The sequence below is a fragment of the Coccidioides immitis genome (assembly GCF_000149335.2).
Source record: "Coccidioides immitis RS genomic scaffold supercont3.1, whole genome shotgun sequence".
Lineage (NCBI taxonomy): Eukaryota > Fungi > Ascomycota > Eurotiomycetes > Onygenales > Onygenaceae > Coccidioides > Coccidioides immitis.
In genome coordinates this window covers 8,199,292-8,219,235 of record NW_004504310.1, presented here as the reverse complement: position 1 = coordinate 8,219,235, position 19,944 = coordinate 8,199,292, and the positions used below count along the sequence as shown (strand labels likewise).

Below are 19,944 nucleotides of genomic sequence, written 5' to 3'. Positions count from 1 at the left end.
GACAACGACGGCGTTTTGTCATTGTTATTATTATCAACCCATTATCAGCCAACAGCAGGCAGCTGCCCTGTCAATGTAACTAGCTGGCGTTGATTCCCTATGGAACATTTACCACCAACAACAGTTGATCACCAATCTCAATTGTGTCGCTGACCCTCATAGTGCAGCCCCCGGTAGTTCGTCACAATGGCAACCTCACCCTCGCCAGGACCGAGAGCGACTCCGTATCTCATCTTCCTCATTCTAATCACGACATTGGGGCCTCTCCAGTTTGGATACCACCTGGTAAAACTTTCCTCTCCGCCTTGCTTTTCTCGTTCCATCACTGCTGCCTGGGCTATCTTTTCTTGAGTTATCCTTCTACCTCTCCGCAATGCACTGACATCCTCCAAGGCGGAGTTAAATGCTCCTCAGGCGGTTATTACATGCGAGAAGAAGGATATCAAGTTGTTGAGGAATCTGTATTCCTCGTCCGCCTCTTCCGGATTGCCACAGTGCATCCCCATGAACCCATCCCAATTCGGCCTCGTCTCGTCGAGCTATTCGCTGGGTGGTCTCCTCGGAGCTCTGCTTGCAGGTCCGTTTTCGACAAAGTACGGCCGTCTGCTCGCCCTGCGAGGGACAACAATCTTCCTCATGTTGGGTCCGGTTGCTGAAGCCCTTTCTGTCAGCATTCCGGTCTTTGTTCTCGGAAGACTACTATCCGGAATCGGAGCTGGAGCCGCCATCGTCGTCGGGCCGATATACATCGCTGAAATCTCCCCACCTAAGGATAAGGGGTTCTATGGGGCTTTTACACAGGTAATGACCAACGTGGGTATCCTGGGAACTCAGTCTTTAGGCTACTTCCTGAGTAAAGGCAATCTTTGGCGTATAATTCTTGCCACTGCTGGCTTCATCGGACTGGCAGAGCTCCTGGGCCTTCTGTTTGTTCCCGAAAGTCCAGTCTGGCTTGCAGAACATCAAAGGTTGGCCCATGCCAAACGCATCCTCCAGCGAATTCGCGGCCAGAATGCAGACATTCATGATGAGGTCAAAAGCTGGCAGATCGGCGGATCAACCGCCAGCCGAACCGACCCGCTGGAGGAAGAATCACTCCTAACTCCTCCACCAGGGAACCTGCCTCCCAGGAAGCCTCCTGTCTCTATCCTTGGCGTGGCCCGCGACCCTCTCTATCGTCGAGCTATAATTGCTGTCGTTGCCGTAATGATAACCCAGCAATTTACCGGCATCAATAGCATAATAATGTACAGCGTATCTCTTCTCTCGACCATTCTCCCCACCACTGCTGCCCTTCTTACCGTTATTGTTTCCTCTATCAATCTCTTCACGACCCTTCTTTGCTCACCCTTGGCCGACAAACTTGGGCGCAAAAGATGCCTCCTCCTCAGCATAACGGGAATGGGCCTTTCTTCAGCCCTCCTAGCAATTAGCATTGCTTCAAACCTCAAAATCCTGTCTGCTATAGCTACCCTGCTCTTTGTAGCAAGTTTTGCTGTTGGCCTAGGCCCAGTCCCCTTTATTCTCGCATCCGAGCTTGTCGGCCCTGAAGCAGTTGGCGCAACCCAGAGTTGGGGCTTGGCAACTAATTGGACAGCAACTTTTGTCGTTGCCCAGTTCTTCCCGGCATTGAATGTTGCGCTGGGCGGTAAGGGTAGGGTGTATTGGATCTTCGCCGCCATAGCGCTTGTTTTGGGTGGGTTTATTGCGTGGTGGGTGCCGGAAACTAAGGGAAAGGGAAGCATGGAGGAGGTTTGGGGTAAGAGAGCAGAAAGAAGGGTTGATTGATAACTTTGATACTTCGGCTGTTATCCGTGCTTACTTGACATCATACATTATTACAGATATAACTAGAACAGCAGCGATGTATTGAGGTAGCTTATTCAAAGAAATCATTATCATTCTGTACATGTACAGTACAATCAATGGTTTGGAATTCAAAGTCCATACAACCCATGGAACCCACCAACCTTTGTCGTAGCACCTATTAAAACGAGGCATATACCAAAAAAAAAAAAAAAAAAAGAGAGAGAGAACAGGCAGAAACACAACAAAAGCCGCGCTAAAAATGCAATGTCAATCAAACTCTCATCTTCTTTCCAGCCGACTCAATGCACCAAGAACTAGTCTCAGGTCTTCCTTTTCAATATCCTTCTTTGTCATTCCTCCTCCGTCGTCGCCTTCACTTTCGCTCTTCACTTCAGCAGTTACTGGTGATCTTGTTGAACCTCTCAAATCCCTCTCTTCAAGTCTTCTAGCGCAGGCTCGGAGTACACCGCCGGCAACGTTATCTGCAGCGGAGCGATATAATTCAAGGTCGTGAATTCCAGCAGCGAAAGAATCTAGGGTGGGTGCGAGGGATGAGGAGAGCGACGAAAGACGGATTGTCAGGGATGATATAGGGTCGGATGTTTCCGATACCATGCGGGAAGTTGTGGGTAAGGACTGTGATTGAGGTTGAGAAGGGAAAAGAGGTTCTTTCACGACATCTAAAAGAGATCGTTGAGAGATGTCAAGGAGCGCGGGGTCAATGAGATTGGGAGAGGAAAGCCGGGGTTGGGACTCGGATTTCTGATTAAGATCAGTTTCTTCAGAGGGAGGCTCTATGCTTGGTAGAGACGGGGCGCGAAGCAGAGCAGCGAGAGATTGCCGTTCAGCTTGGAGCCTACGGTATGGTCAGAATCACAAAATCAACGGGGGCTCACGCAGAGTTCTAGACTCACCGTTGGATATGCTGTTCCAGCTCTTTAATCTTTTCGGCATTCTGGACATTTTTAGGGTTCGGCTTCTTCACAACCACAGCCGGCGAAGCTGTTTCTTCACGGCTAAACCAATCCGACAATTCGGATCGATTGGAAAATTCTTTGAGCATTTCCTCCTGGATCACACGGGCTAGAGGGACAAAGCATCAGTCAGACATGCTTCAATCGGCAGGATAGGCGTATCTGGGAGCATACCTGCTAACTTGGCACTTTCATCATCCGATCTTGAACCAGAAGGTTTGTCACCCATAGCCCTAGTTGCGCACCAAGTCAACAACTGTCGCATCCGTCGAGGCTCCGATAAGTCCTCGCTCTCTATGTGTTTGTAGAATTCTGCCACGTCGACCTTGTCATGTGGTAGTGCTACGAGAAAATCAGAACCCTGTCATAAACTGAGGATGCAGGCTTCTTACCATTTGACGCTCCGGAATCGATCAATGAGCTTGCTCTTCTGCCCCTCATGCCAAAGCTACTTCGTCTTTTCCCTCTCCCGCGCTCTTGTCTCATTTCCTTATTCCGTTGAATAACAGGGGTATCAGCGAAAGGCAATGCAATTTTTGTCTCCGCGACCTGCGGTTGCGGAGTCGTCTCTCTTTCTTCATTCTCCTCTATCACACCATGCGGTAAATCTGGATCTTTCGTTTTGCCGGGACGGCCCTTCTTGGTTGTCGAGCGGCCGACAGTAGTTTCTGAGTTTTGTAGTTGTTTCTTTGAACGTGGAAGGGCCTCGTGTTCGTCAGCGGCCAGTCTTTTTGGCCTTCGTCGCGTCGGTTCCGCGACACTGTAACCATTCGGTGTCTCCAGATTCGAATCCACAACATCCGGTGAACCCTTTCTCCCTCGCCGTTTTTGGGCGGGTAGAGTTTGTGGTGCTGTGTCTACGGCCGCATTTTCAGGAGACGGTCGCGGCTTTTTCGGTCGCGAAGTGCGTGAGAATTGAAACCCTTCAATATCCTCTTCATAATCCACTGCACAGGAAAGCAAGAGTCAGAAGTCTTCCTCCGCGCAGTCTAAAGGGATTCCTTACCAGCCTTCCTTTTCGTGGTCGCATCGCTCCAACCATTCAGAGTCGCATTCTCCTTCCCAGCAATCTTTGCGCCATTCTTCGTCCGCCCATGGATATTCGCATCCTTCACTTGCGCCCGTGCATTCGACATGCTCGTCAACCCCTCAACGGCCGATAATCGCGTGGGTGTCTGCAATACGTGAGAATTGGTAATTGCGTTTCCACCGACTGTCAGACTATGTGTTAGGATCTTAATTCCGGAAGAGTAACTCCAATCACTCATGAACGTGTCATGCAATGCGTTGTCCAAATATGGGTGTAATGTGGCTCTATTCGTCGTGCTGGCGCGGGTAGGAACTAGGATGGTGGTCATGTCCAGGATAAAGGGATACGCAAATCGAGTATGACACTCGGGAGCAGAGAGGCCGTGCGCAGCACTTGCGAGGTAGAGTGAGGATTCCCAAGTCCCTGTAAAAACTTCGATGGATGTACTCCGTAATCAACTGGATTCGGCTCGCGCGGGGTCTGGTTCAAATGACTACTAGCGGGTGATATCAAAGGCGCCTAGTGCAAGCTGCAGTTCATTGTCGCGAATCCGGATGCCCACTCTATCAAGAATTATCACCCCAGCGCCCAAAGCTATTGCCTTCTCCCACAGTTCCAACGTGCCAGGCTCGCGATCTCCGTCGGGGCAGGCTAAGCTCGTTGTCCGTCAATCTGTGTCGGTCGAGATGGCGTTTGCACCTGAAGAGCTGATCAATCCTTCGATGATTGTTATATCGTTTCGTGCCAACCGGTTCACAGCGAGGAAGAAGGCTTGCAATGCGCGTGTTGTCTCTCTGGCCCTCGCCGTCGCTGTTGTCGTCTGCTGCTGATCCGTCCGAACCTGTGTTTTGGTCTTGGCGCGTTGACAGGAAATTGCGCTATTCTGCTTCAGGACTAGTGGCGGGTGCTTGGATGATTATATAATGTGTCGAGTAAGTTGCTCGATCACTTCATCGGAGAGACACTAAAGGATCGATCCACAGTAAGTAGACTCTGCTTCTCGGTCTCAGGCCTACGAATTATCTCGGGGGAGCAAATTTAAATGCTGGTGTAAGGGGGAACGGTAAATAGCAAATGCAAGGTACCAACTATTTTCTTTCGTTTAGCAGAGATGTCAATATTCTTCAAGATGATACACTCTATTGAATTGACGAGCAGATAAAGCAATCTGAGTTGCCCGCCAAAGGTTGGCAGGGACTCCAAAGGGTTGCTCATGCATAGCTCATACCCAACCTTCAAATCGTTTCCATCATGGGATCAGCTCCTGCAGGTGAACAAGATCGTTGAAGGCAATAGTGTCCATTGACAACGGGTAGCCCTAGTCGCTGTTTCAGTTCTCATGGGGACGGACCCTTGGGTTTCGCCCATGTCCGACACCTGTACGGAGTATATATATAAATATAAATTCTCTGGGCAGAGAATTTGCGTCACGTGGCATAAGGGGTCCGAGTCCGTTGAGAGCCCCCTTACAAAAAGCGGGCTGATATTCCCTACAATTACTTTCTTCACCCCTTTCTCATTTTCGCCGTTCGCTTATTTGACTGCCCGAGATTTCCCTTCTATTTTCAACATGAATGGTGATCCGCTTCTAATTCAACCTGAGAGAGCCCTTGGTTTTATTGCCCTGGGATCAGCTGGGGCAATTTTCCAAGACAGCAATGGACAAGTCATCAAAACAACTCTCAAGCACGATGTCAAAGGATGCAGCAAGCAGGTTATTGAGCATGTCCGGCAATAGAGTCTATCTCGGAATTATGCATCGACCGCGAGAAATCAATTTATAAAGCATTACCGAAGCATCCTCGCATTCTTGACTGTCTCGAAACCAAAGAAAAGAGCCTCCATTTTCCATTTTGTCGACTCGGAAATCTCCGTGATTATCTCCAGCACAATGGAATAGACAACAATATCCGGGACCAGTGGGTCAGAAATGCTATCGATTCTATCGCCGTGATACATGCCTATGGTGTGATCCATGCCGACATTAGCCCACGTAACTTTCTTGTGGCCGATGACCTATCGATCAAGCTTTGCGACTTCGCCGGATCCGCCATTGGCGACTTGCAGCCCTTAGTTGAGGAAGAAGATCGGTACCGAATTTCGCCGCTGTCGCCACGGAATTTCAAGACTTATTTGTTTGCTCTAGGCTGCTTGATCTATGAAATTTCCACTGGAATTCGCCCATATCACGAGATCGATACTGAAGAAATCGAAAAGCTTTATAAGGCACATATATTTCCGAAACTTGACGGTCTTAAATACCAGAATATCATCTACAAATGTTGGACATCCCAATACGAAGGCGTGGACGAACTCCAGGGTGACTACAGTCATTGCACTTATCAGGCAAATGATGGAGGAAATCTTGCAGCACTATGGAAGTACATAAGGTCAAGTCTGTTTGAAAATCAACACATTACAATGCTGCTAGGTACTATTGGTGTTAGTTTTGCTTGGATATGGATCAATCGGAAGCGAAACTAGCAAGGAATTTTCTATGCATTTCATACATGCAAATTCGCGCCAGCCGCCCTATAACACCTACATCTTGATGATAAGCTTGTGATATCGTTGTACAGCAGGTCTGATGTGCTTTGGGAATTTCCAGAATTTGAGGCTGCTTTCTACCACACCAATTGGTCTCGTGGCCACTTTTCTTCAGAAGCTGGAATGCTTTGAAGGGATTCTGTTCTTGACGACAAATCAGCCTGATGGTCTGGATGCGGCCATCCTGAACCAAGTCCATCTATCGCTAATATATAGTGACCTCAACCATGATGCAAGAAAAGAGATCTTTCAACAGTTCCTACAGAAAGACATTAGCATAAAAGTCAATGTTAATGATCAGCAACTGACTGCTCTGGCACAAGTAATTCTCAATGGATAGCAGGTGAGTGGAGCCCATGGTTGAACAAGCTCCTCAGACTGATTTGCTTAGATCAAAAATATCATGTCTATCACTTGCACAATAGCAGCAAAAGATGGTGAACTGAGATTTGACCATGTCCAATCAGCATTGGCCATGAATGGATGTTGTGTGCTGGACCTAGGACTGGCTTATAAGTGGAATAAATTGTATGAGTGAGCTGTTAATGCCTTCTCCTCAGGTAAATATGCTTGGATGCGCCGGAGTGGTGTTTGGGGAGAATTCTGCTAAATAGCAGGCAATTACTGCTGGGAGCTTTCCTCTATTCAAATTTTGAGATAAGAAATTCAACTGGGGGCTAATCTGCTTTGTGTTTTGCTTCATTTTATTTTATTTTTTTTCTCTCAGTAATTGCATGTGATGATGGTGCTGCTGGTCAGAGGTGATCTGGCTGAGAAGACTTCTCAGTGAGTCAAATGTGAGCCAATGCAAAACCACAACAATCATCTGTGGTGACAACCATGGAGCCATTGCTCTGTCCCCAAATGGGCAATACCACTCCCGCACAAAGCATATGGAAATCCAATGCAAGTGGCAAGGAGAGATCCATTCCAACTACAGAACAAATTGCTGATGGGTTCACCAAGCATTGAAAACCAGTCCTTTTGGGACCAGTGTGTTTTAGAGCCTTGGCTTTTTCGAATTTTTGGATTTCTGGATTTCTGGATTTTTGGCTTTTTGCAATTTTGTGATTCCTGTCGTGATCGAATTGCACCATGTTTAGGCATTATGATGGAGGACTCGTATGCTTGTCATTCACTAAGCTACCTAGAGGGGAATCTTGTCTACCTTCTGTTTGCTATCATCCAGTTCATATTTGGTCGATCATCTGATTAGCGCGATGTCAATGGTGATGGCACTCTATGTTTCCCAGAATTCTGTTGCTGATCTACCACCGGAGCCAAACATAGTGGAGCTACGGCCTGCTGGCTCAAATGAAAATGTGCTGCAGCGTGACACGTTAGGGGAGAATACTTGCTGGGGGAGCAATTACATCTCAATCCGATAGTTTTACCGTTAGGTTATTTCTACTCCGTGGTAGCTACGATCTAACCAGGCAATATATTAAAGGCGGAATCTCCTCAAGAATTGCAACGTAATATAGAAGCTTTATCTGCCAACTCTCACAATGCTTTAAAACATGTACGGTGTTATCAAGCTGGAGAAACGCAGTACAGTCCTGAAGAAAACTCCGCAACGGTAAAAGACATTTTTATTTTCAATAAGTGCCTGGAGCGAGCATGTTTGGACGATCAAGGGAAATCACTTGGGGGGGGTTGCCAACCACTTTTGTCTCTCTACAGATGCCAGGCTGATTTCGGCTGACACCCCTGCCAAAACCCCGCAAGCTCCTCATTTTATCACATGATGTACTTAGAGGACTCCTGATGCATAGTGTGGGGTTTCACAATGCTTTCATGAATGTACAAACTCCTAGAAGTTACAATGAAGACATGGCTGAGGGCAACATACAGCCCTCCATATAAGAGCCACACAGCCGCTTCTGAATCTCCTTAAAACATTCACCTTGAGGGCAAGCCTTCCATGATTGGCATCTCTTCATCTCAATGTGTCACAATACCCCAGTGAAGTGAAGCACTCCTCCACCTGGCCAGACTCCTTCAGTTTGTCCAGCCTGCCCTATACAATGACTGGATACCCCAGTTCTCACCAATACACTTCCTCTAGGCCAGCTGAAGTGAGACTGGACACTTATCTGTTTTTGGAGCTGTTGCAGCATATCCCAACCCTGGACAATTATGAAGCAGCTGAGAAGTGTCAGTCCATCTGGTCAGCCTTCTTCTGGCTTGAAGAAAGACCACAGCCCCATGTCTCATCACTCTGCACATTCACAAGCAGAGTTCTACAGCAGCTTTCAGCTCTCAGACAAAAGCTTCTATCATGCATGCAGAGCATGTGGGCAGCAACCAACTCAGTCTGTCAGAGGATCAGTGTCACCTTCAGCCCAATTCATGGACTCTAGCCACCACCTTCATGTAGCATGTACCTGTGAATTTTCTGTGGCTCAATCCACAGACTTCTCAGGAGGTACCTACATCAGCAGCTGTGAGGTTTTCATCAGTTTGAAGAACAGAAATTTCCTTCAGTTAGATGACCTCTTTAAATGTACAACCACAAGACAAGACAGGGAACTTATACCTGTGGAAATGTGGTTGTGGCCCTTCAGGAAAGGAGAAGAGCATAGAGTATCAAAATTGTGTTGTGATATCGCCCAAGGGTTGCAGTCAGATATGGAAGCTGAAAATTGGTGTAAGAGCTACCATCTACTCTTTTTCCCTACCCTCCCTCCAGTTATTTTATTAACATACTAAATCTTACCCAGGTTATCTAAAAACTGCATTTTACAGAGAACTGCCAGCCAGGAAGCAGCAGTGATCAATGCAAAGTGAGCAAGAGATTGAATATTCTTTAAAGAAGAGAGCTGGATCAAGCTTTCATTGCCAAGTGAACAAATTCAGTTCAACTCCATCAGAGGGTGTTGGCTGAGGGTGTTCCAATCATTGGACCCTTATTGCATAGTGAGCAAGATGTTGAACAGTGTACTAAGAAGCAGGCTGGGTTTAAAGGCTTCGTTACCTGTGCAAATGACTTTTGTTTTTGATCATGGACCCAAACCACTAGGGAGCAAGTACGGGGAATGATTAGCATAATAATACCAATTTGCTTCTTTTATTACCTGGTTTCTCTGGGCCTTATAAGACAACAATGCTGGAAATATCATGAGCTGATGGTCACTTGTAGAAATGAGTCCATGCCATGATAGAAGAAACCAGGTGAAGTCTCAGCAGCCATCCAGCCACCCCTCCTCCAGGGCCCACAGCTCTTTGATTAGGCAACCATGCACATTGGGATGTATTTTCTTACTCAATTGATTGATCCATCCTGGCTCCTTGAAGGATGTGCTGGCACAGGCAAAAATGAAGGGGTAATCCACTCACAGCCATAAAATAGTGTTACATCCCCAATACCCTCCAAATATTTTCCTGTAGTGATCCAAAGCTGATGATCAAATTGTCCTGAAACAACAAACCCATGTTACCGCCGTTTGGCGATGATGCAGCAGACGAAGACACTGACACCCACCAGCGAGCAGGGTAGCCAACGACAGAATAGGGCAACGATTCTTTCAAGGTTGGGTTTCCTCCATACTTGGTGTATAGCAGCACCCTCCTTACCTTTGGCTGGATCAAGTGTTGGGGGCTTGAGCGGTTCGATTGGGTCTAATCCTGCCAGTGCTAATTCCTTCTGGAAAGCCTCAAGGTCAGACAGCACTCTCTGCAATTCTTCTTCTTGTTGCTTCCGCAGACAAAGTTTAAAGAAGCCCTCCACTCTTTTGTCACTGTCTTCTCCGTAGTACATGTCATCCAACAGATTCCAGTAGACATTCCCAAAATAGCATGATTTTAAAAGCGCGTAGGCAATGAACACCGTATCTGACATGAGATGTTTGCTCCAAAGTTTGACCAGAGGAAGAATAAATTTCAGCTTGTTATCCGGGTTATAATGTTTGTCCTCCCGCTCTTTCGCGGCTCGCTGGAACTGAGAAATGTAGACCGTAAAGGCAAAGTCATAGGGCTTTTTAGTGGCAGCTGGGAGCTCCTGGCCTGTAATCCAGGAGGGCGGGACAAACATTTGCGGTGGAACCGTGTGACTCCACTCCCAATCGATGACTGAGATGATGTTCAGGTCGGCATCCACAAAGATATTAGGAGGTCGAAGATCCCCATGCATGAGAATGAACGGCCCGTGGTTGTCCTTTGGGTCTACCCATTCCATCACAATGCCCTGGGACGCAAATATGCCATATAGATAGTTCCGTGCATCCTTCTTGTCGAAAACACTATCTTTTCCGCGGTAAAAATCATTGAAAATCAATTTCAAGACAGCATAGGCATAATCAATGGTGGAATTGTAGGTTTGGTGAGCAGGGATAATCTCGGAACTCTTCATTCCGCTGAGTTCCTGGTCATTCAGCTCAATGGTGAGCGGGCGGTTATGCTCAAACACCCAGTTTTCATCGTTGCTGTCCAGCGTGAGAGCGCCGACATGATCGAACTGCTGGCGATAGAGTTGAATATAGACATCGGCAAGCTGGTCGAACAGATGCGACTTCAACTCGTCAGGAAGACATGGCACATCAGTTCCATGGAGAGCCTTGCCTGTGATGTACTCCAAGGCCATAAAGGGAAGATTAAGAACGTTATCTCGGTTGATGGAATATTCAAAAAGACGGGGGACAGGGATAGTGGTTTTCTCAGCAATGTACCTACGTAGCAGGGCAGCATGTTAGAGCTTGACCACGAAGCAGGAATATCTCATGTTCCTTACTTCATTGTTGCAATCTCGCCACGCATCTTTTCCTCGGGAAATGCGAGACGCGGGAGCAGGGGGATTCGGATCATCCATCGTTCAGCACTCTGAGTTGACTCGACATTGGGAATCTGGTCCCCTGCGTCTGTAAAAACAACTGGAAAGCAGATATTATAGCTCCCTTTCTGTGGATCTGAGAAGACCTGGCACGACTTCTTCTCAGGGTGCAAGGAGGAAGCCAATTTGCAGACCAAAGATGGCTCAATCGAGTCAATGAACTTCTTGACTTCTTTATCAAGCAGATGACGGGTGAGCTGATCCATGATACCAGCAAAAAGAAGTTAACAATTCTCGTACCCAACAGCCGTCTCCCGAGATCTGTTTGCTCTTGAGAGCCGTGGGTGCTGGACAGAGCTATGCCAAAGTCACTGCACCGCTCATGGCGGGAAATTTTCTGTGCAGTGACACTGGACAGCTCATCTCGACGGCTGCCTGTCGCTCATGTGTCTCAAGTGCACGAAGGTTCTTTGCAGGGGAGCTTGCGGCGCTAGGTCCAAATCAGGCAAGGTGGATGATCATCAACAATTTGTTAATTTTGAGTGGAAATAAGTACTCCGTACGGAGTAGAGAGGACTGAACTCAAATCAACATCTAAAACATCTTTCTGTAGTTTCTTCTTCCTTTCCCCCGCCCAACCACCATTATCTATCTATAAAGTAGTGGTCAGGTTCAATGCTCCTAGACAGCTGCAGATCATCACTCACACTGTTCCCATCCTTCACTACCAGCCTTGATAGCCAGACATGTAGTCCTCCAGGGTTAACCCTACATTCAGCCGCGGAAGATCTCCATGGGAATCTGATCACAAATGTTAAGAGAGCAGTGATCCAGCAGTCTTCAGGGTGATGGTTCAGTAGATCCTCCAGTGATTTGTACACCCCAATGATCGCGGTCATTGCTTCTAGAAGGATTGCAGGGATCCCCAGTTCTACAGCTGTAGCAGTGATAGAACTACCCAACCTAGCCTGCATTCTCTCCTCATGAAGGTCAATGTCCCACATCAACTTGTTGTCCACACTACTGATCTAGATGAAGAGAAAGGTTATTAGAAGTTTCTGCTGTTCCACTGGGGGTTGCACCTGATTCAGTAGCTTTTTGTCTGCCGGGACTCCAACCTGATCCCATTCTTGAGATGGGAATTGGGACAGGAATCCAGGACTGGGTTGGGAAATCCCAGAACCAGATACCACTCTAGGCCTGTGTAAACTTTAAAGAAAGGAAGAATGATTAACCCTTTTGACTGGCATTCTCATTCTAATATTTTACCAAGAAGATTGCAGCATCGATTCAACACATCAACACACTAATTTTGTTTTAACTACTGCTCTCACTGGTGATACAATATTACCCAACCCACTATATGAGAAACATAAGCAACTGCACCTGATTGAGTGATAAATATTTACAGATAGGTATTGCCACAGAAGGCAGGATGCTGATGCACTCTAATATTTAAGAATATCATTTTCAGGGTTCCAGAATAGGAGATATATTCATGTCAACAATATATCTTGCTCCTAATCTTTGCAGGTATTTTCAGTACAGACAAATACTATAATTGTCTGAAGTATGTCTTTATGATATGATATTGCAGCTGGGCGATGGATGCCCAACTCTAAAATCCCATTGATGATGTGTACCACCACCATGCCTCCTCTGTGCTCTCATATTGCCGCGGTATCATTGGTAAGTATTTGGTAGCCCACTCGCCCTTCCATTCTGAAGTGAAGTGCCCTTTCGATCCTCCCAGTATTCTGGCATCCAGCCTGACTGTTCCCAATCAACAATTGAAACAACCCGCCATGGTTCTGACTTTGATACCATGATATTACTCCTATGGAGGTCTCCGTGCGTGAAACTTATTGCAGCATCATCAGGGAGTTCAGAGCGAAAGGGCTCCATTGGAATGGAGTATGGATCCGCCATTGGGCGCCGGCAGAGAAAAACAAACCAGTCATGGAACTCCTCGACAGACTGAAAAGGTCCTGCTTCTGCCATGAATCGATCGGCGATAGCTCTGTCATACATATGTTCCCGACTGATGTTGCCTAAACACAATGGGTTTTAATCAACAAATTTCACAATTAGTACAGAGAGCATGCATGCATTACCTATAAATGGGTCCTGGTGATCCTGTTTAAGCCATTGTAAATTGGAGATGCAAATCTGAAGTTTTAAACAAACTTGGGCGCGGTCCTTTAGGCTCATTGAGTCCCAGGCTTTTTCCAATGTCTGTCCATGTACCAATTCCATATATAAAAGACCTCACCTCCATCAGTACGCCAACCATACAACTCAGGAACTGGCACACTGCCTTTTAAAAAGTGACAGACCGCATAGAGACTTTGACCTTCGGCGATCATAATGTTGGCGCCCGACTTGACAAACAAACCCATTGATGCAAACGAAGCAGGTGGCGGATTCCATTGTGGGCCTGCATCTCCAAAAACCTTTCGCTTGTCCGGGCCAGATCCTGCTAAATATTGAGCACGAGCCTGGGCACGGACATCTTCCGGTGATGGTAGTTGAGGCCGTGTTTTAAAGAAAGAAGACTGCTGAAAATCCTCATTTGGACAGTTTCGCAGCATTGCTGGTGTGCATTGAACAGGGTCTCGATAAGGCTATCAGTGGACGTCTCAGGGTATTTATCCAGGGTCGATCCTTGCCTGAGAGAACCAGAATTCCCAATGTTAAATGCATTTTCCTGATAACACAAGGTCCTGTTCTGTACTATCTTTATTGATAAAAATCGAAGGGGCTAGTACAAAGCAGCTGGAGGTGGAAGAAATGCAAGAAAGTGTCTTGAAGTACGGAGTACTCTGGTTTTTCTTATTTTTCAGTTTTTACAATGTATACTAAGTAAATCCTAACAGAAAAGCTGCTAGGTAGTCTTCATTGTAACATTAAAACCCCGCAGCTAAAATTCATGCACGCCCGGGGAACTCATATCTGATCGGTGGGGTATAACTACTGGAAGATGGACTGGCGAAAGCAAAGGGATGGCTGGGCTCTATCAACCTTTCCAGTTAACTATTTAACTCGGGGCGCTTCGCTGATGGCGGCCCGCGCCGCTGTTGAACCCAAAATTCGTCATGCAGCTAACAGCATGCTTCCACGGCTCGCCATCACATGGATCCGAAGCTCGACTTCTTTGCAGAATGAATGCAGAACTTCCCCTCGAGGAGGGGTGAAAATAGAATAGATAAGCCCCCAAATCTATCAGAAGTTGGTATTAGCTATACAATATTCCTCTCTAGATGATTCCAGGCACAAGACACAGCTCGGCACACCCAATCTACATATTCGCAGAGGACAGGAAAAATAAGACCAGAAGAGTTCTTCACCCTGCGCATGCAAGGAGTTGGACAATCGGTACTCTCCACCATGTGCATGCGGAAGTATATATGCATACATGAGTAATTTCAACAGTAAGAAACATGTGCAAGGGAGGGGGTCCTCGTCGAGGGCCCAGATCTATATTAAATTAATTTTTCAAGATCAAAGAGGTATCAAAGCAAGGGAAAGTAAAGGAAAAGATTTTTCAAGCTCGCCGCTGTCGTTGAAAATACAAGGCTTCTTGGATAATGCAATCGGGTAAAGCATGGAAGTAATGTTAAATTAACTTCTCTACTGCGATGGATCCTCTAATTGTATCGCTGGTGTCGAACCCCCGCCTATTTTGCGGTTGGCGTCCTCTCTTTCTTCTGAAGAAATAAGTTCGTCGGGTTTCCGCATGTCAGGAGTGTACTGTGGGACGTGTGGACTATGGCCGATAGACATGCCAACTCGCACCTAGAAGGATCAGTAAAAGTGAAAAGAGTGAAACTTGGATGAGGAATCATGGGCACATACCAGTGTCTCAAGAGCTCCTTTGGAATTGTCCAAGAGATCACTGTCAAAGTTCATTCGGCCCGGCTCAAATAGGAGTAGAACGGTGCTACCACCGAACTTGAAGTAGCCCAATTCTTCTGCGCGCGTTACTTTCTCGCCGGCCTGGCGTGTGATGACCGTGCTGCCGACCATCATAGCACCGATGCAAATGAACATGACTCGCCCGTGGGAAACAGAGTCGATTGGAACGAGAATGCGGACGTTTTCGCCATAGACATCAAGAGCAGAGCGGATCGCCATCGGATTCACCGTATAGTATTCGCCCTCTATCGTCTTAGGGGTCCCCAATACACCGTCCACGGGAATATGGAAACGATGGTAGTCCTGAGGAGCTAACCGGAAAATCCCCAGAGCTCCACCCTTGTAACGTTGCACGTCTTCCGGATAGGCTTTTCCAAGAAGTCGCTCTAATGAGAACTCCCTACCCTTCACCCAAATCTTCGTCGCGTCATCAATTCGATCAAATACAACGCTACGGCAGTCTGCGGGCGAAACGATGATGTCTGGGTTGTCCGGGGCAGAGCAAGGACGGGCTCCTGGTTTCAAGGCACGGTAGAAGAATTCATTGAACGACTTGAATTCCTCGAGAGGAAGCAAAACCTCCGACATATCTAGCTGATGAAAGTTGATGAAATCCTCGATTTGACTCGCAGACGCAGGGTCGTCGTATTTTTTCCCTTGCTTGATACTAAGGGATTTGAGCATTTTTCGGACTATGCTTCGTTAGATTCTAACCTCTTTGAACCGAAAGGGGAAAAAAAAAAAAAAAAGAAAAAATCAAAGCAATTCGTGGCCTTACTTCGCTTCTTCTCCATATCTCTACTCTTTAAACCCTTGTATAGTAGCCGGATTCCTAGTCTCACATACACACTCATGCGCTCTTCATTGATCTGGCCAGTAATCCGGTCCTGGACGAGGATATTTGCTGAATTGGCACCAAGCTTATAGCCGCCATAAGAGATCTTGGTGATAACCTTGCTATACCATTTTCTTTGTGCTTGGCTGGAGGTGACAAACCCACCCATGACCAGATTATCGACCTGACGCCAATCCTGGCTAGCACAGGTGGCGATGTGGGTGATGATATCGGCATCCGATCGCTTTGCGAGTCTTGGCTGGTGGCAGAGAGGACATTCACGAAGTTCAATGACGTGCTCTTCTCCCCGTTCGTCTGCTAGGTCGTCCGGATGAAGGGTTCCTTCTTCACTGGAGCTCGATTCATCACGCGATATAGTCGTGGTAGTTGTACCTCGATAGTCAGCGCTGACGGAGATAGAGGGGCCCAGACGCGGACTCAAATCCTCACTGGACTGATTCTCACTCTCCGCTATTCCTCCCGTCGACATGGAAGAATTTGGTATCAGTTTACGTAACTGTGACCCCACCGTCTTCTTCTGCAGTGCCTGAAGCTTTTCCTCTAGACAGATCACGGCTTGATCGAATGTCAAGTCTACCGTATCGCTGGGCTCATTCTCTTGTGCAAAAGTGTGGAAAAAGTTATCAATAGTGGACTCTTTCAACGTCGAACCGAGAGTATCAAGCATGGCCGTCAATTCAACTTTGCTAATTCTGCCGCTATCGTCGGCATCGTACTGCTTCAGCATGGCCCTCCAGAACTGCTGGCGCAGGGCAGGGTAAGGCATGTATTTGGCGCGAACGTGCAGCTCCGGGGCATGTTTGTCTTCCCATCGATCCTTGTTTTTCAGGACGAGGGGTATGATGTAGGACTTTAGATCATCGGCATCGGGCGGCGTGGCGGTACCATCCGATGAGTTAGGACTGGTTCCTGGTAAATTCAGCTGGGGCGCGGACTCAGATGGAGCGGTGCCGGGGGCGCTGGCTTGTTGTTCCACCGGCTGGAACTGACTCGATAGGGATGTGGCGGAGGTTCGTGATTTCAAAGCCGGTCTTGCCAATTTGGAGAGGCTGTTGGCGGAGGAAGAGCGCGAGATTGCAAGCCTAAACCGTGACTTGGAAGCAAGAGGTGTGGTAACTGTAGGTTGTGACAGGCCGGGCAACTGATAGAGGCCGGTTTCGGGGTCGGCGACGGGACCAGCTTGAATGAGAGTCTGGAGGGGAAAATTCGCCGAAGCAACAAAATCGTTTCCGGAAAGCTTGTCCCTATCCATCACAGTGAAGCTGAAAGAATACGACTGTTCATGTTTCATCACCTGGAATACCATCTTCTCGTCGAAAACGGGATTAAGGTTGTGGCGGATGACACGGGTTCGCAGTGTCTTGCGGCCTAAGGATGTGACGACAAACGGATCCATGTCGAAAGATGTTCGGGTGACTGGCAGTTAATACAGTTAACAATCTGCACTCATTTTTTCCCCTCTTCTTATATAAACTGATTTGAGTCCTCTTCTTACCGTTCCGCTCGGGTGGCAGGTCCAAGATCTTGCCAACTTCCATAAACACGATTCCAGAGACTCCCTCTTTGGCACCGGAGAACTCGTATGCGCGGGCAGCAATTGATTTGTTCCTCAGTCTGGCAAGGCGGAGTCTTCGGCGCCTCTTTTCGGCGACTCCAGGCTTCGTAAGGTCGTCTGTCGTGTCATCGGAGGTCTCTTCCGACTTTTCGTCCGTTTCCGCAGACACGACGGGGGCGACTTCCTCTTCCTCAGGATCACAAGAGGACACCAGGGCCCGGAATTTGGCGGAAATTTCTTCCGGGGAGCCGGAGGGGTTTGAGGGATCGAAGAGGGAGAACTGGAGCTGTATCTGGCCGGAAACATCGCTATCCTTGCCGCTCTTCGACTTCGAGTGGAGATTATACCATTTTGGCTGCAGACAAGAGGGGGGAAAAAAGGACTTGTCAGCATTGCGCACGACGGAGAACGAGTAAAAGCGGGGGAAGGCTTTGTGGTGGGATTTAAACACACTTCTTGGTGGATGCGACCGTCAATGAAGAGGTCTTCGAGGGGGATGTCGAATTCACCCATGTAGTCCTTGCCGAACCTATCCTTGTCCCAACACACGCATTCCAGCAGAGGGACGCCGACAACGGGCAGTTCGAAAGACACGTTCCATTCCGGGTTCAGCGTCTTTGAGATGGTCGGGGTGGATTGGCGGGAGTCCCCCAAGGTGACGACCAGATACTAAGAGACCGACGTCAGTTCACTCCAATATGTATCTGGGGGTCAAGTCTCAGGCACGTACGGGATCACTGGTCCCATTTCTGTCTTTGGCGGCCAAGTTCCTGCCCTGAAGGAGCGATGTCAGCATCTTAAGCTTGGTGGTTGGAGGAGAGGTGAGGTGAAGCTTACACAGATGACGCTCGTGATGAGAATTAAGGGCCTGGAGTCGGGGTTGACGGGCGTGGGAGCGGCCAGGACGTCTTCTTGGGTAGTAGGAGACGAGATAGGGGCCTTGGCCTTGCTGCTGATACGGTGAGGAAGCGGGAGCCGGACCATTTTGCGGACGGAGAGGGCCGTGGCCAGCTATCCTGGGGGTCTTAAGGAGCGTTGGGCGGATCTTCCTCCCAGTCTCAGTCTCTCCTTCTATCGCTCTCTGTGGTTTTCAAGCCAAGAGGTCTAGTAGTCGTGCGAGAGATGCATGGGTGGTGGTGGGAGCGATAGGCCACGTAGGGTTGGGGAGGAGGGGGGTCAATTGCAGGCGGAGGGAGACGGAGGTGAGAAAGGGAGCGAAGGGGTGAAGAGAGCGAAAGGGAGCGACGGAGCGGACGTGATGTCAGGCCAGCGAGCCAGCGAGCGAGCGAGAAGCAAGCTGAGCGGGAGTGGGGCACGGGGGGTTGATCCTGGCCTGGCTGTCGCTGGTGGTGGTGGTGGTGGTGGTGGTGGTGGATGGACCGGTGAATGTGGTTGTCCTGCTAACTTCCAACAAAAAAGATGATGAAACACACAGCAAAAAAGGCAGCCTCTTCTTTTCTTTTCTTTTTTTTTTTTGTTTCTTTTTCCCTCTTTCTCTTTTTTTTCTTTTTTTTCTTTTTAACTACATACTTGTTAACCAGTGCAGGGGTGGGTGAGGATGCTGCATTTGGGTGTGTGTTCGTCTGTTGGGGAGAATAAGGCTGCCGACACGAAGCTATTAATAGCCATCACAATCCCCCCCTTTTTTTTCTTTTCTTTTTTTATTTTCTTTTCCCTTTTTTTATATTGCTTTTCCTTTGCACTGTCTGCTCTCACTCTAAACACCCTCATCAGAGAGTGGAGTGGTGATGCATCGTGGCCATGGACGAACAGAGCAAACGGGTGAATTGACAGCAACCGGTGTAAATTAATCACCCACTTTCTTCACTACACTAACTACGGAGTACTCTGTATTAACTCTCTTTTTCAGCATCTGTTGAGTCTTTCGGTTGGATCGCTTACTAGCAAGACAAGCTTTCTCTCCTGGGGCTGAGCCGGCACCCTGGCATGTCCATCTCCCGATCCCAACCCAGCATCCCGATTTCTTCCAGCCCACCAACCACCCCCCCTTTTCAAAATCCTCTCGCCTGGTCAATACCCTCACAACCTGTCTCTGCCTCCCGCTCTCCCACTTCTCGCTTCTCTCGGAGAATTCTCAGAGCTAATTCTGGAGCAGTTAATAACCCTCTTGACCAGATCAACTACCACCACCACCACCACCACCACCACCACCTCCACAGACTTGCACCGCCACTGCTGCAAGGCCAGTCCCAGGCACGACGCCCTCACATCCCAGTCACGCATCCCCCACAAACACAGTCCGCCTGACGCGGGAGGGGGAAAAAAACAAAAAAAAAAAAAAGAAAAAAAGGAAAGATCATAACTAATTAACTCTCCTGGATGACTTATGAGCAAAACCCCCCTCTATCCGCAATCATCCGAACTGCACCCTGTTGTCTTTTGACTAAAAGTAAAAAACCCTTTTCCGCCGGAAGTCCCACCTAACCCTAACTCCCACACAGTCATACAACATGTACTCCGTATATATTA

The 19,944-nt window shown here is 48.0% G+C and overlaps 6 protein-coding genes across 6 annotated transcripts; 2 read left to right on the top strand and 4 right to left on the bottom strand.

Moving 5' to 3' along the window:
* Window positions 1–186: 186 nt before the first annotated feature.
* On the top strand, window positions 187–1,788 carry CIMG_00064 (MFS glucose transporter; the record flags this gene model as incomplete). Its single annotated transcript, XM_001246292.1, has 2 exons — window positions 187–285; window positions 394–1,788. 2 exons carry the CDS (start codon window positions 187–189, stop codon window positions 1,786–1,788), a joined length of 1,494 nt encoding a protein of 497 aa, XP_001246293.1.
* An 81-nt stretch (window positions 1,789–1,869) lies between these two features.
* CIMG_00065 (Mis12-Mtw1 domain-containing protein) lies at window positions 1,870–4,141 on the bottom strand (the record flags this gene model as incomplete). The annotated part of the gene is made up of 5 exons (XM_001246293.2): window positions 1,870–2,665; window positions 2,724–2,892; window positions 2,958–3,125; window positions 3,176–3,730; window positions 3,790–4,141. 5 exons carry the CDS (start codon window positions 4,139–4,141, stop codon window positions 2,089–2,091), a joined length of 1,821 nt encoding a protein of 606 aa, XP_001246294.1. The 3' UTR covers window positions 1,870–2,088.
* A 1,242-nt stretch (window positions 4,142–5,383) lies between these two features.
* CIMG_00066 (TKL protein kinase) lies at window positions 5,384–7,041 on the top strand (the record flags this gene model as incomplete). The annotated part of the gene is made up of 3 exons (XM_001246294.2): window positions 5,384–5,527; window positions 5,554–6,703; window positions 6,752–7,041. The coding sequence occupies 2 exons, from the start codon at window positions 5,384–5,386 to the stop codon at window positions 6,295–6,297; spliced, it is 888 nt and encodes a 295-aa protein (XP_001246295.2). The 3' UTR covers window positions 6,298–6,703; window positions 6,752–7,041.
* Window positions 7,042–8,904: 1,863 nt separating this feature from the next.
* Window positions 8,905–11,394, bottom strand: CIMG_00067 (uncharacterized protein; the record flags this gene model as incomplete). The annotated part of the gene is made up of 4 exons (XM_001246295.2): window positions 8,905–9,268; window positions 9,338–9,378; window positions 9,700–11,027; window positions 11,090–11,394. The coding sequence occupies 2 exons, from the start codon at window positions 11,392–11,394 to the stop codon at window positions 9,797–9,799; spliced, it is 1,536 nt and encodes a 511-aa protein (XP_001246296.2). The 3' UTR covers window positions 8,905–9,268; window positions 9,338–9,378; window positions 9,700–9,796.
* Window positions 11,395–12,811: 1,417 nt separating this feature from the next.
* CIMG_12907 (phosphotransferase enzyme family protein) lies at window positions 12,812–13,719 on the bottom strand (the record flags this gene model as incomplete). The annotated part of the gene is made up of 2 exons (XM_004445937.1): window positions 12,812–13,179; window positions 13,401–13,719. 2 exons carry the CDS (start codon window positions 13,717–13,719, stop codon window positions 12,812–12,814), a joined length of 687 nt encoding a protein of 228 aa, XP_004445994.1.
* A 304-nt stretch (window positions 13,720–14,023) lies between these two features.
* On the bottom strand, window positions 14,024–18,938 carry CIMG_00068 (phosphatidylserine decarboxylase). The gene is made up of 7 exons (XM_001246296.2): window positions 18,292–18,938; window positions 18,185–18,229; window positions 17,908–18,123; window positions 17,395–17,809; window positions 15,822–17,315; window positions 14,984–15,735; window positions 14,024–14,923 (listed from the first exon to the last, which is right to left on the bottom strand). The coding sequence occupies exons 1-7, from the start codon at window positions 18,436–18,438 to the stop codon at window positions 14,759–14,761; spliced, it is 3,234 nt and encodes a 1,077-aa protein (XP_001246297.2). The 5' UTR covers window positions 18,439–18,938; the 3' UTR covers window positions 14,024–14,758.
* Window positions 18,939–19,944: the final 1,006 nt, after the last annotated feature.

Bases quoted from the DNA above. Each gene is read 5' to 3' on its own strand.
- CIMG_00068 (XM_001246296.2), bottom strand. From the start codon at position 18,438: ATGGTCCGGCTCCCGCTTCCTCACCGTATCAGCAGCAAGGCCAAGGCC. The intron at 18,230-18,291 runs GTAAGCTTCACC...TCGCTCCTTCAG, and splicing joins TCATCACGAGCGTCATCTGT to GGCAGGAACTTGGCCGCCAA. The intron at 18,124-18,184 runs GTACGTGCCTGA...TCGGTCTCTTAG, and splicing joins GAAATGGGACCAGTGATCCC to TATCTGGTCGTCACCTTGGG.